At 39.8% G+C, this 14,002-nt stretch overlaps 1 protein-coding gene across 1 annotated transcript; it reads left to right on the forward strand.

The window, feature by feature from the left end:
* The first annotated feature begins 527 nt into the window (after nt 1–527).
* On the forward strand, nt 528–9,731 carry LOC130918968 (vitellogenin-2-like). Its single transcript, XM_057841292.1, has 34 exons — nt 528–657; nt 786–806; nt 885–1,036; nt 1,131–1,382; nt 1,459–1,620; nt 1,690–1,838; nt 1,912–2,062; nt 2,145–2,302; nt 2,387–2,552; nt 2,642–2,767; nt 2,860–3,078; nt 3,163–3,380; nt 4,503–4,600; nt 4,680–4,804; nt 4,909–5,010; nt 5,108–5,227; nt 5,324–5,510; nt 5,582–5,675; nt 5,779–5,964; nt 6,048–6,195; nt 6,272–6,476; nt 6,554–7,116; nt 7,200–7,244; nt 7,329–7,397; nt 7,481–7,687; nt 7,761–7,903; nt 7,984–8,122; nt 8,204–8,333; nt 8,450–8,633; nt 8,731–8,825; nt 8,905–8,999; nt 9,068–9,233; nt 9,355–9,516; nt 9,606–9,731. The coding sequence occupies exons 1-34, from the start codon at nt 618–620 to the stop codon at nt 9,716–9,718; spliced, it is 5,190 nt and encodes a 1,729-aa protein (XP_057697275.1). The 5' UTR covers nt 528–617; the 3' UTR covers nt 9,719–9,731.
* Nucleotides 9,732–14,002: the final 4,271 nt, after the last annotated feature.

Here is a 14,002-nt window from a genome sequence, read left to right on the forward strand (position 1 = left end):
GGTATCGGGGCCAAAAAATGGTATCGGTGCAACACTAATATATATATATATATTTTTTTTTAATGACCAAAAATAGTCACATAAGAGTCAAGGGTATAAAAAAATAAATGAATAATAATATTAATATTAATAAATAAATACTATTATCAAAGAGTCACTTACTCTATAAAGGGTTAAAGGTCTTAAGTGTCACGTTTTGAATAACTGTCCTTTGTAGTGAACAATGTCCCTGAAAAGGTTAATCAAAACGTCAAAATATTTTGGATGGTTGTCTTTCATTGTGTAATGATAAACACCATAACAACAACAACAACAACAACAACAACAAAAACAGGAAACAAAATCAAGATGCGAAAATATGAAAATAAATTATGTTTAAGCAGGGGTGTGTTGAGGTGACTGTTGAGAAATTCAAAAGGCAAGAGTCAGGTTGAGTTGACTTGTTTCATTACTGACATCTTTTATTTGTCTTGTTTGTTTAACCTCCATGGTCGGGGCAAGATAACACCATTGACAGATAGATGCCTAGTTAATCATAGTTGTTTTTGGTCCCGCGTGCAAAAGAAGAAGCGCCTTTATAAGGGAGCATCTGACATCAGTCTGTCACATCCGTCGCCATGAGGGTGCTCCTGCTAGCCTTGGCTGTGGCCTTTGTCGGTATGTCTTTTTACTATTTCAACTAGAGTTATAATTTTAAGAGCAGCTATTTTGCACTAGTATGAGACACACATTGTTTAGTGCTTCCTTTAGAATGTAAACTGACTCTATTTTCACTATTCATTCAGCGGGCCACCAAGTCAAAATAGGTAAGTGAATGCTTGCTAAAATTAGGAAAATGAGTTTTGATACTCCAATTGAATAGCATCAACTAAATCTTGTTGCAGCTCCAGAATTTGATGTTGGAAAGACATACTCCTACAAATATGAAGCAATTCTTATGGGGGGACTACCCGAAGAGGGTCTGGCTCGTGCTGGGTTCAAAATTCGGAGCAAAGTTCTAATCAGTCCATTGGCTACTGACACCTTAGTACTGAAGGTAGAAACCAATCTTGTGTCAGTACAATCACATTTTAATGACATCCAAGGAATGACACAAAGTTATTTGACTACTTGGTCGCTTTTGCTTGCAGCTCCTGGAACCAGAGCTCTTTGAGTATAGTGGTGTCTGGCCCAAAGACGCTTTTGTACCAGCCACTAAGCTCACCTCTGCCCTGGCAGCTCAGCTGAAGACACCACTCAAGTTTGAATACGTTAATGGTGTTGTAGGCAAAGTGTACGCACCAGCTGGTATCTCTACTTCTGTACTGAATATCATCAGGGGAATCCTCAATATTTTCCAAATGAACATCAAGAAGACAATGAACGTCTACGAGCTCCAGGAGGTACAACTAACCACTTTCATCATTCTCTGTACCTCTTACTTGAGCTCTCATGTATACTTTGAATTTGGTGGATTAGCCTGGCGTACAGGGTGTGTGCAAGACCAGTTATGTCATCACTGAGGATGCAAAGGCTGACCGCATCCTTTTGACCAAGACCAAAGACTTGAACCACTGCCAGGAGAGAATTGTCAAGGACATAGGCATGGCTTACACAGAAAGATGTCCTGAGTGTCAATTGGTAAGTGCAAGTTATTACGCACGCGGTCATATTTCACTGTAATTACATCTTCTTTTTCTGTTCATGTAGAGAGGCAAAGCCCTAAAGGGAACAGCAGGATTCAACTATGTCATGAAGCCATCAGCCACAGGAGCTCTACTCCTGGAAGCTTACTCGACCGAGCTGGTTCAGTTCTCTCCCATCAACATCCTGAACGGTGCTGCCCAGATGGAGTCCAAGTATGTATTCCAAATGAAAGATAAGGTGTCAAACCAACGGACAGTTTGTTTACGAAAGAGTTTTGCTTTCCAGGCAGTCCCTGAAATTCCTCGAGATCCAGAAAACTTCAGTTGAGCCCCTCAAAACTGATTACATCCACCGCGGAAACCTGCAGTACGAGTTTGGCAGCGAGCTGCTTCAGACACCCATCCAGCTTCTAAGGATTACCAACGCTGAGGCTCAGGTACTTGACAAAATTTTTCCCATCTGTCGAAAATGTTTTCACTTAAACCTTGAAGCCACCCACTTTACTTTTTGATTAATAGATCGTTGAGATTCTGAATCACGTGGTGACCAACAATGTTGCCAAAGTCCATGAAGATGCACCTCTTAAATTTATTGAGCTCATTCAGCTGTTCCGTACCGCCAAATACCAAACGATTGAAGCCCTCTGGTCGCAGTTCAAATCACGTCCAGAACATAGGTAGTTGCTACTGTGATTTGAAAATATACCCAAGCAAAAAAAAGCAAAATGTTAAGTTTTTTCCCATTATATTTCTTTATACAGAGAATGGATCCTGAATACAGTCCCTGCCATTGGCACTCACGTTTCACTGAGGTTCATTAAAGAACATTTCCTCAATGGTCAACTGACCGAAGCTGAAGCAACTCGGGCTCTTATGGTAGCCGTGCACATGGTGACTGCTGACTTGGAAGCCATTCAGCTCATTTCAGTAAGTCAATGCTAAATGCCACCTTGAGTAATTTTAACCAGAGAAAATAGGTCGTTGAGACGTGTTTTGATGAATACATCTCGATTCAGGATATTTCCGAGACACCAAAGGTCATGGAAACTCCAGTTTTGAGTCAAATTGCTGCGCTTGGCTTTGGCAGTCTGGTTTCTAAATACTGTGCCGAGAACCCAACTTGTCCAGTGGACCTCATCAAGGTATGATTGCTTTGTACTTTAGCGTTTCTCCAGTTGAAACTGTTATAATTGTAGCATCAACAATATTGCTATATATTCATTTGTCTCAACAGGATGTCCACGATCTGGTTGCCAAGGCTATTTCCAAGGGTACTCCAGATGATATAATCTACCTTCTTAAAATTCTTGGTAATGCAGGACATCCTAGCAGCCTCAAGCCAATCATGAAGGTTCTGCCTATCTTTGGCAATGCTGCTGCTAATCTGCCACTCCGAGTTCACATCGAAGGTGTTTTGGCACTTAGGAACATTGCGAAGAGAGAGCCGAAAATGGTATAAATTTATGCTCTGATTTCTTTCAATAAAAATGCTTGGGAGCGATGTGTGATTTACCACCTCTGTACTATTGTGAATTAGGTCCAAGAGGTTGTTATTCAGCTGTTCATGGATAAAACTCTTGACCCAGAGCTCCGTATGGTTTCTGCCATTGTGCTGTTTGAGACCAAACTGCCCATGGGTTTGGTGACTACCATTGCTAATGCACTTTTGAGGGAACCGAATCTTCAGGTTACCAGTTTGGTCTACTCTTACATGAAGGCAATGACGAGATCCACCACTCCTGATTCTGTGCACGTGTAAGTACCCTAGAAACTGTCAGGTTACCTATTGTGGCTCTTACAAAGTAGATGCTGAAGATAGGATTCATTTTTATTTAAAATTAGGGTTGTTCCGATTATGTTTTTTTTGCTCCCGATCCGATCCCGATCGTTTTAATTTGAGTATCTGCCGATCCCGACATTTCCCGATCCGTTTGCTTTTTTTTGCTCCCGATTCAATTCCAATCATTCCCGATAATTTTTCCCGATCATATACATTTTGGCAATGCATTAAGAAAAAATGAATAAAACTCGGACGAATGTATACATTCAACATACAGTACATAAGTACTGTATTTGTTTATTATGACAATAAATCCTCAAGATGGCATTTACATTATTAACATTCTTTCTGTGAGAGGGATCCACGGATAGAAAGACTTGTAATTCTCAAAGGACAGATGTGACTTTGTATATTGTGACGAAATATTGCCATCTAGTGGATTTTTATGAGCTTTCAGTTGATGATAATTCAGGCATTTAACTTCTGCCCAAATGCATGATGGGAAGTGCACCCATGACTGTGCGTAGTGCTACCAATTGATATATCTTCTCTGCGTTGGGAAATAGAATAGGGTGTTAAGAAAAAGATCAGTTAATTACTTGCTTCCCCATATTGCTTCCCACGATATTTCTAATTGTAGTGAGAGGGATTGTAAGGTTACAGTCAATTAAAAAAGGCTCCAAAGACTGTCAAAATTCATTCTACTCATTATACGCAGCCTTTTGTCTCTCTGTCAGTGAAATGGTGCCATATCAGATTGAGCTCGACAATGCTTGCGTGGCTCGTGCAACGCATGCATTAATTGTGTTAAATATTTTATCGTAATACATTTTTTAAAAAATTAATTACCGCCGTCATTGGGATAAATTTGATAACCCTACCTTAAGCCTAAACTAAAGACTCTGGATGAGTGTAACATATTATGTCTGTAACGTTAAATACAATTAGAAAACGATTTAATCAAAATATATACTGTATATATATTAAAAAAAGGCATGGCCGATATTTTTTTGCCGATCCTGATACTTTGAAAATGACGTGATCGGATCCGATCGATCGGTGGGACATCTCTATTTAAAATTTTATTCTATTTGCAGTGCTGCAGCCTGCAATGTTGCTTTGAAGATCCTCAGCCCCAAACTTAACAGACTAAGCTATCGCTTCAGCAGAGCGCTGCTTGTTGATGGCTACTACAGTAAGGTTTTGGCAGATTATTAATGTATTCAGAGCTTGTCTGATTTAGTGAGTTGATGGTTCCCACTTTATTTTTCCAGGCCCCTGGATGGTTGGTGCTGCTGCCAGTGCCTTCTATGTGAATGACGCTGCAACTGTTTTGCCAAGAGCTGTTATGGCTAAAGCTCGCTTGTACTTCGCGGGAGTTTATGCTGATGTTATTGAGGTACAATGAAAGCAATATTTCAGATTAATATTAACCACTTTAGTTTTTATGGTGTTGTTTTTTCTTAAAATTACACAGTATTATAATGCTATTTACCCGATCAGGTTGGAGTGAGGACTGAGGGAATCCAAGAAGCCCTTCTTAAAGTCCCAAATCTTTCTGACGATGCTGATAGGCTTACCAAAATGAAGAGAGTTCTCAAGGCTGTAAGTTCATATTATCTGTTGTCTATAGCATATACTATAGTGCTCACAGAAATCAGAATATGGTATATTCTCACTTTTTTCCAAAACCCACCTCTAGCTTTCTGAATGGAGGGCCCAGCCTTCAAGGAAGCCCCTAGCCTCAGCACATGTTAAGCTTTTCGGACAGGATATTGCCTTTGTCGATGTCGACAAAGTAGTGGTTGATCAGCTGATGGCGGTATGTGCCTGTTAACATTGCATGTCATTTGAAGTCCCCTTAATTTTCAAACCCAAAGCTTAAAGTGATTTTTTTTTTTTTTTTTTTTTTAAACAGATTGTCACCGGGCCAGAAGTTCAGTCTTATGGAAGGAAGGCCTTAGATCAGCTCCTGGCTGGTGTGAAATTTAACTATGCTCTGCCAATGCTGGGTGCTGAAGTTCGTCGCATCATGCCCACTGTTGTCGGTCTACCTATGGAACTCAGTTTCTATACTTCATCTGTGATAAATACGGCCCTTGAACGTATGGTCAACCTCTGTTAAAACATCACTCATACAAGACAAAATACTAATGTCCTTGTCCCTTTCTAATAGTCCAAGCCACTGTGTCGCCACCTCCAGCTCAGCGATTCAACCCCTCTCAACTTCTTAAGTCTGACATCAGCATTAAGGCGGCATTTACTCCTAGGTAAACTTACACAATTTAAAAACAAAACAAAAAAAACTCTCTTAAATGAAACAAACCCTCCCCCACCAAAATCCCCAAATTTTAACATTTCTCTATCTTACAGTGTTTCCAAGTATACCTATGCAGTGATGGGTGTAAATACTGCATTGGCCCAGGCTGTAGTGGTCTCAAGAGCCAAAGTTCACACTGTTCTCCCAGCAAAGATTGAAGCAAGACTTGACATGATCAAGGGCAACTTCAAGTTTGAGCTCCTGCCAGTCCAGGGAGTCAATAAGATTGCATCAGCACTGTATGTACATTTTTCTGGCATCCTCAACTAACATCAATTATGTTTGCAATTTCTGATATCCTGTTTTTGCTGCATCCTAACAGTGTTGAGACATTTGCTGTTGCCCGAAATGTGGAAGACCTCGCAGCTGCTAAGATAACACCACTGATTCCGGCCGATTATTCACCACAGTCCTCAAAGAAGTCCTCATCCAGATATTCCAGGATGACATCCTCTATGAGTGGTCACAAGGTGAGTTTGAGTCTTTGTCCACTGTGTTCAACTGATTTCCTACGAGGTAATACATTTCCCTGACATACTTTTACAGTCAGTGTCATCTGAACTGATCTCCAATCAACCAAGCAAAATGAACAAACTCATTAAGGCATTTGAGAAAAAGCTTTGTAAAGAAATGGAAACCTTTGGAATCAAGGCATGCGCTGTGATTGAATCTCGCAGTGCATCAGTCATTCGAGATGTTCCACTGTATGCCGTCATTGGAAAGCATTCCGTTTTTATTGAGGTTACACCAGGCAAGTAGAAAAGATGTAATTACTGTTAAAAGTTGCACTTTGGTTGCTATGGAACATATATGTGTCTTTGGTTCCAGCTTCTGGACCAGCAATCGAGAAGGTTGAAATTGAGATTCAAGTTGGAGAGAAAGCAGCAGAAAAGATCATCAAAGTCATTGACCTGAGTCAAGATGACACTATTCTTGAGGACAAGAATGTCCTGATGAAGCTGAAAAAGATCCTTGTTCCTGGTCTGAAGAACCGTACCTCTTCCAGCTCTCGCAGCTCTAGTTCTGTTAGCTCTCGCTCAAGCAGCTCAAGCGTTTCTAGGCCATCCAAGAGCTCTTCAAGTTCCTCTCGCAAAATAAGCAAAATGGTTGACACTCTTGACCCGACTGACAAGCCATCCAAGTTGCAAAGGCCTTCTAGCAAATCCTCCAGCAGCAGATCCAGCCTTCATTCAAGCAAATCCTCTAGCAGCAGATCCAGCCTTCATTCAAGCAAATCATCCAGCAGCCAATCCAGTCTTCGTTCCAGAAAATCTTCCAGCAGTAGATCCAGCCTGAAATCAAGCAAATCCTCCAGCAGCGTCTCCAGCAGCAGCAGAAGAAGCAGCAGCAGCAGCAGTAGCAGCAGTTCTTCTTCTAGCTCTCAGTCAAAGGTGCGGCACAAACTAATAAAAACACTACTTTAAGCATCTTTTAAAATAATCATAATAATAATGCAATTATCTTACCGTTGCAGCAAGAATTGTACGACATGAATTTTACCAAGATCCACATCCACCAGGTATTTTCTATTTCAACCATGAAATAAATTTAGTGTATGTTGTACTTTGCCTCATTCTTTTAAATCTTTTGATCTTGGTTATAGCATTCAGTACCTGCAAGTCGCCGCAATAGCCACAGCAGTGCTCGCAGTTTTGAGGCCATCTACAATAAGGTCAGTGCCACACCAGAACCAACCACATGCGTTCAATTGGGAAAAATTTTTCTTAAAAGAAATTTTTGTGTGGTTTTTTTTAGGCTAAATACCTCGCTAGTGCCACCCCTCCAACTGTGACCATCCTTATCCGTGCCGTGAGGGCCGACCGCAAGGAACAAGGGTACCAGATTGCAGCTTACTTTGATAAAGCGACTTCCAGAGTGCAGATCATTTTTGCCAACCTGGCAGAGAAAAACAACTGGAGAATTTGTGCTGATGGTGTGATGCTGAGCGACCACAAGTTGATGGTAACAGTGCGACATTTGATTCAGACTACCCCCACTATTAAGCAAAGGCTAATTGTGACTATAACATTTTCAGGCCAAGATTGCCTGGGGTATTAACTGCAAACAATACATGACTGAGATCGCTGCTGAAACTGGTCTTGTTGGTCAAGAACCAGCGCTCCGTTTGAAGCTGACCTGGGACAAACTGCCAAGCAACATGAGATACTATGCAAAGAGGTAAAAGTCACAGTGTAGCGTAAAGTTAACCTAACAAAGTTCCCAAACCTAACTTCTACTCTGATTTTTTTTGGTTACAGGTGGTCTGAATATGTTTCAAGATTAGTTCTGGAAACGGGAGTTAGCGTGGCAAAGGTCAAGAATGTTCCCAATCAGATCAAACTGACAGTGGCGATTGCTTCAGAACAAAGCCTGAATATTGTCCTCAAGACACCAAGGGTAAAACGCTTTTTTGATCTTGCTATACTAGTTTATAACATATCTGTCACTCAGATACTAATCACAATCTATTATTTACAGAGCACAATCTTCAAAGAAGGCATCCCTCTTCCCATTTCCCTGCCAATTGGTGAAACTGCGTCAGAGTTGAAGGCGTATGACGATAGCTGGGTTGACACCATCTCTTACATGGTCAGCAAGGCTCATGCAGGTAAAACATCCATTTCCGGTTATAGGGCTTAGTTAACAATTTTGAACAAAAACTGAAGTGAAAATGGATGCCGGATGCCTCATGAACACTGGAATTCATATGCTTACCCTGCCCAGTTGAATGCAGAGTATCCAAGGACACAGTGAACACATTCAACAACAGGACATTCAAGGCAGAGATGCCTCACTCCTGCCCCCAGGTTTTGGCTCAGGACTGCACCGCTGAGGCTAAATTCATTGTTATGCTGAAGAGAGACCAAGAACGAGAACAAAACATGCTCATTGTGAAGATTGCAGATATGTAAGGAAATGCTCATCACCTTAAAGGAAGTGGGAAAAACTACATGTGTGTACTTTTACTCACATCTGATTTGCCTCTTTTTGTTTTTTGGGATCAGTGATGTCGAGATGTATCTGAAGGACAGTGTTCCCACGGTGAAGGTTGACAAAAAAGAAATCCCTGTTAATAAGCTGCCATACCGTCATCCAACAGGTTTGTTTTTCTTCTTCTTGAAGTCATTCTTAATGTGTTCAAGTCAATACTTAATGAACAACTTGCTGCCACGTTTCAGCCGACATCCAGATCAAACAGAGTGGTCAGGGCATCGCCCTCCACGCTCCCAAACATGGTCTTCAGGAGGTGTACTTTGACATCAATGTCCAGAAGGTAGGCAGTTCAAGATCAAGTGCAGAATTCGCATCCAGTGCATTTCTAAACACAACACTTTGGTCTAGGTTAAAGTAGTGGACTGGATGAGAGGACAGACCTGTGGTCTTTGTGGAAAAGCCGATGGGGAGATCAGACAGGAATACCGAACGCCCAACACACGTTTGACCAAGAGCGCGGTCAGTTATGCTCATTCCTGGGTGCTGCCCGCTGAGAGCTGCAGAGACGCCACAGGTAAAACCACTGCCTTTAACATCTTCATTGCCCATATGGACTCTAGTAAAATCTCACATGGCTAGAGGTAGTTTTTGATCCCATATATGGCAACAAACAATTTTGTTCCAACCTATTCCAGAGTGTTACATGAAGCTTGAGTCTGTCAAGCTGGAGAAACAGATCATACTCCACGGCCAAGAGTCCAAATGCTTCTCTGTTGAGCCGGTGCTGCGCTGTCTGCCTGGCTGCATGCCACTGAGAACCACCACTGTCTCAGTTGGCTTCCATTGCCTGCCTGCTGGTGAGTCCACAAAAGGTTTACAGTACTGTCCTCCACAGTTCTTACTAGCCTTCACTGCTGACCACTTATTTACTTATTTATTTTTACAGACACCCAACTGAACCGTTCTGGGGGAATGAGCAGCATCTTCGAGAAGAGCGTGGACCTAAGGGAAACCACCGAAGCCCACGTAGCCTGCCGTTGCACTGCTCAGTGTGCTTAAGATTGAAACCTTCATGCAACAATGTTTATTTCCATTCATGCCACTACTGCCAATTACAATAAAATGTAAACTTAAACCGCAGACTATGTGTGGAATGTTTTGTCGTGTGCTGTTTATTTATCCAAATGATATTCTTTTACTTCATTTTGTTGTACAGTCCACATGGCAAAAAATACATTTATTAGCTTCAGATTTCACTTATTTGCAACATATGCAGATGCGGGATTATAGGTGTTAATCTCTACTGCGCAAGGGCATCAAACGCAAAGCATGCATTAGATTATGAACTGAACTGGATTGATCTTTTCATGCATGAATAATCTATTCATTGTTTTTAACCCTTAAAGGACACATTTAACTTATTGTCTGTCACTGGCGGCACTAAACATCCATTCCAGTCAGGAAAATGGATTGGACATTTAGTTGGACATGCAGTTTCTGAGTGCAGTTTTCGAACTGACGGCAAATGGTTTGCCAAGCAGCTCAAAATGACTTTTGTGTGCTCCAAACACCCAAAAGGACCGCGAAGTAAATTCTATTTATCAGTAAAACGTTGCTGTGGCTCAGCATCACTTGATAATAGGGAAAGTCATTGATCATGTGTCTCATCCCTGGAACTGGATGCTTACCGGCATTATCTTCCAGTAAGGCAGAAACAGTGCAAAAATTGTAGTTTTAAAATGGGTGAGGTTATCTCCATGTAGCAGCAACTATGAAACCCCTGTCAAGGATTATAAAACACTGCTCAAAGTGAAAGAAATGATATGGTAAGGGTCTGAAATTATGAAAATTATTTTTCTGGGCAGTACGTCAAAAAAGGCAAAAAGATATGTGACCACTGATACAAAAAAACAAATCAAATGAATTCAGTATTGCTTAATGTAATGGCATTGGAATAGCATTCCAATGTATCTTCTCTGACAAGTTCTCTAAAAAGGTACTCAAGCAAATGTCACTGAGTCAATGTATCATGTTACTACCCACCTCTGATTGCAAGTTGTCTGTTAGAAATACAGGGTTGGACAAAATAATGAAAACACCTAACATTTTGGCGTCATAATCATTCAACATAATTGTTAAAGAATGCCATTAGGAATATTCTAATTAAGTTGAGCATCTCGTATGGCCGGCACAATCCCAAGACCTCAACATTATTGAGCATCTATGGTCAGTTTTAGAGATTCACTTGAGACATCGATTTTCACCGCCATCATCTCTTAACACACGTTAGAGGGTATTCAAACTGAAGAATTGAATGATTGAATTGCCGCAAAAGGGGGACCTACACCATATTAAATTAGTTTTTGTTGATTTTAAAGGCGTTCCCATCATTTTGTCCAACCCCTGTATATTGGAGAAGTGGTTTACATTAAAATTTGTACAGCATTTCTACCACATGATGTTGGTGTTTTTTGGTCTTTGTTTGGAATCACGGGAGTGCCAAAATTAAAATAAATAAAAAATATTAGGAGAAATAAGTGTATAAATAAATAAATGAAAATAAAAAGGTATATTTTGACAGCGTCTATTACTTTTTGTTATTGAAAAACACAAATGAAAAAACAATGACAATTTTTGTCATTGACGTTTACTTTTTGTCATTAAAAAACACAGACGGAAATACAATGGCATTTTTTTCCTTTGCCTTTACATTTTCCATCAAGTTTTTCATTGTCTTTGCCTTCGCTTTTGCCTTTTTCTTTCGTAAAACAACAGGTTACCCCCATCTTACCTGAGGGAACGTGACATCAATTGAGCAATGAGTCAAACCGTTACAAGAGCTACGTACTTACGTAGGTATGTGAAGGAAATGTTCACTTGGCCTACATTTTATGGCTAGGGCAGCTGAGCATTTTCCTCCTCATACTTTGCTGTTGTTAACAGTTGTTGTCGAACACCTTCCCTTAAATCTTCCATGTCGTTAATTTCTAGTTTATGGCCATCTGATGGTTAATGTTCCCTTGTAAGTCTTGAGGTTTGAGTAAAGCGCGAGTAAAAAGCATGCTCAAAATGATGATAATTTGTGTTCTTGCTCTTCTCCTGCTCTTGTGCTTTATTTTCATTGTTTGTGTATATTTTTGTATTCAGTCAATTTCGTTTGCATTTCCACATTATATTTAGAGTGATCATTTGTGAAACTTATTGCTGAGGGGGATTTTGAACGCACCTAAATTGTTTAAAAAAAAAAAGTACTTCAGAAAAAATTACAAAACAGCCAAAAATACATACACACACACAAAGAAAAAAGGCAAAGGATCTCAAGGGTTAAATATTTATACAGTTCTAAATTTAGCACGGCAGTTAATTTTATTCTAGTATTTTTTTTGTAATAAAAATACATTACGGATAGTTATTGTTTTTCATGTGCTTATATCACTCAAATATAGACTTCATAATATACAGTATGTATACTGTATATGTAATTTTGAAGTCTATGTATGTACCTAATTAAATTAAATCAGTTTTGAGTAAAATAGTTATAAAATTATAATGTATATTGCGCAAAACACTCAGGTGACTTGAAGTTCCGCTCTGAGAACCAATTTGGCCAAATTTCAAAATTGTCCGATATGCACGTGTGATACATCATTGGAAAGCTTAAAATCTCAATTTTCTGGGGGAAGAAAAATTTTGAACAGGAGGGCATTTAAAAAAAAAAAAAAAAATTTAAACAGCATAACCCGAACTGGAGGTGAGAGCATGAAAGAGCATTAAAGACGCCACGACTTCGAGATATGATTGCATACTTACCTTGTTTCGATCCAAAAACTCCATGTAGCATGTATCACTGAATGTCAAGATACAGCTGTGAATGGCCTCAGCTGGATTTTTGGGGGATTTTATGGGTGCAACATGGTAATATAACAAGGGTCGCGATCCAGAAATCGCAGACATCAAGGAGTGGTATAGATTTTCATTTTCATATATTTACCCTTTTAAATGTTTTTTTTTTCAATTCTTTATTTGGATCGATTATTTATCATCTAAAACATTTGGTAAAATGCGACAGTGACGAAAAAAATACAATTAAGCAATGGTTATGAGGTAGACATCCGTGACTTTTTTACTGAGCCAATTTTTTCATTGTGACGTAATTTGTGTAAAAGTTTAAAATATGCGAGTGAATCATTTTTCAAAGTCGTTTTTTAAAAAATTTAAACTAAATATTAAACATCAATTCATGATTTTAATGACAGACATTTCAAATAATGAATACGATTACTTACCTTTTTATGGCTAGGTTGAAACAAAAGCAGTTGCGCGACATCTGAAAACGGGGTTTTCTGGGGTAAAATGGACAAATAAAAATAGTTCGGTGTAACAAGTATGAGCCGTGTTAAGGGCACCACTGAGGTGACAAATTAGTGGGCAAATCAGGAAGATCTAGTTCGGCTACTAGAGGGCAGCGGCAATGAATAAAGACAGACAGAGTTGGTTTGAGTGAAATATGTATTTTACAAAAAGTGACACAAAAAATAAATATTTACAAAATACCAGTGTGTACACAATTTACAGTTGATCAACAGGTAGACAAAAATCCAGTTCACTTTCCCCACCGTAACGTTTGTAAGTAACAAACAGTCAAGAGTACAAATGCATGGCTTCAGTTTATGGCAATACAGGGTGAGTGTCCATTAGCGCTGCTTTATTGGTCACAAGTTGAATGGGTATTTGAAATGCTTGACCCGAGTAGTGGGGAGAGAAAAACAGGCTGCTAAGCCTCCTACCAGACCCTGACTTTGTTTGAAGACAAGGAAAAAGAGAGGACCGTCAGGCTCCTGGCTCAAGTTCTAGCTCGCCATCCGTTTGTTGGAGTGGTCCCAAGGCAGGGTAGGACCACCTGGCCTGTATGGACCAACCAACCCAATTAAACAATTGAAAAAAAATGCAATAGTATGTTAGCATTAGCCCCAGAATGCTAACACAACAGAATACAATCATAAAGCACCAACAAACATGAAAATGCAAAAGTATTCACATGCTAGCTTGTTAGCATTAGCATGTTAGCATTAGCATCAGCATGCTAACATACAGAAATACAAAAGAATCACCAACGGGCACAGAAAATCACATAACCTAGCCTAATTTAGCATGGTGGCTAATTCGCTAAACAGATAGAAAAAATTCAGACTCACCAGTTCACTTGGATGTAGTTGAGCACTCACACTAACAGATCCCCAACACAACTAAAAGGTCTGGTTCTATAAGTTATAAAACAGCCTTTAACAAGTTTGAAACAATTGGTTGGATGCATCAAAAAGTGTTTGAGACTGACCTGCAGCT

The sequence above is a fragment of the Corythoichthys intestinalis genome, chromosome 7 (assembly GCF_030265065.1).
Source record: "Corythoichthys intestinalis isolate RoL2023-P3 chromosome 7, ASM3026506v1, whole genome shotgun sequence".
NCBI lineage: Eukaryota > Metazoa > Chordata > Actinopteri > Syngnathiformes > Syngnathidae > Corythoichthys > Corythoichthys intestinalis.

Excerpts from the sequence above, each read along its gene's own strand:
- LOC130918968 (XM_057841292.1), top strand. The coding sequence starts at position 618 with ATGAGGGTGCTCCTGCTAGCCTTGGCTGTGGCCTTTGTCG. Across the intron at positions 807-884 it reads GGGCCACCAAGTCAAAATAG|CTCCAGAATTTGATGTTGGA; the intron begins GTAAGTGAATGC and ends ATCTTGTTGCAG. Across the intron at positions 2,553-2,641 it reads AAGCCATTCAGCTCATTTCA|GATATTTCCGAGACACCAAA; the intron begins GTAAGTCAATGC and ends ATCTCGATTCAG.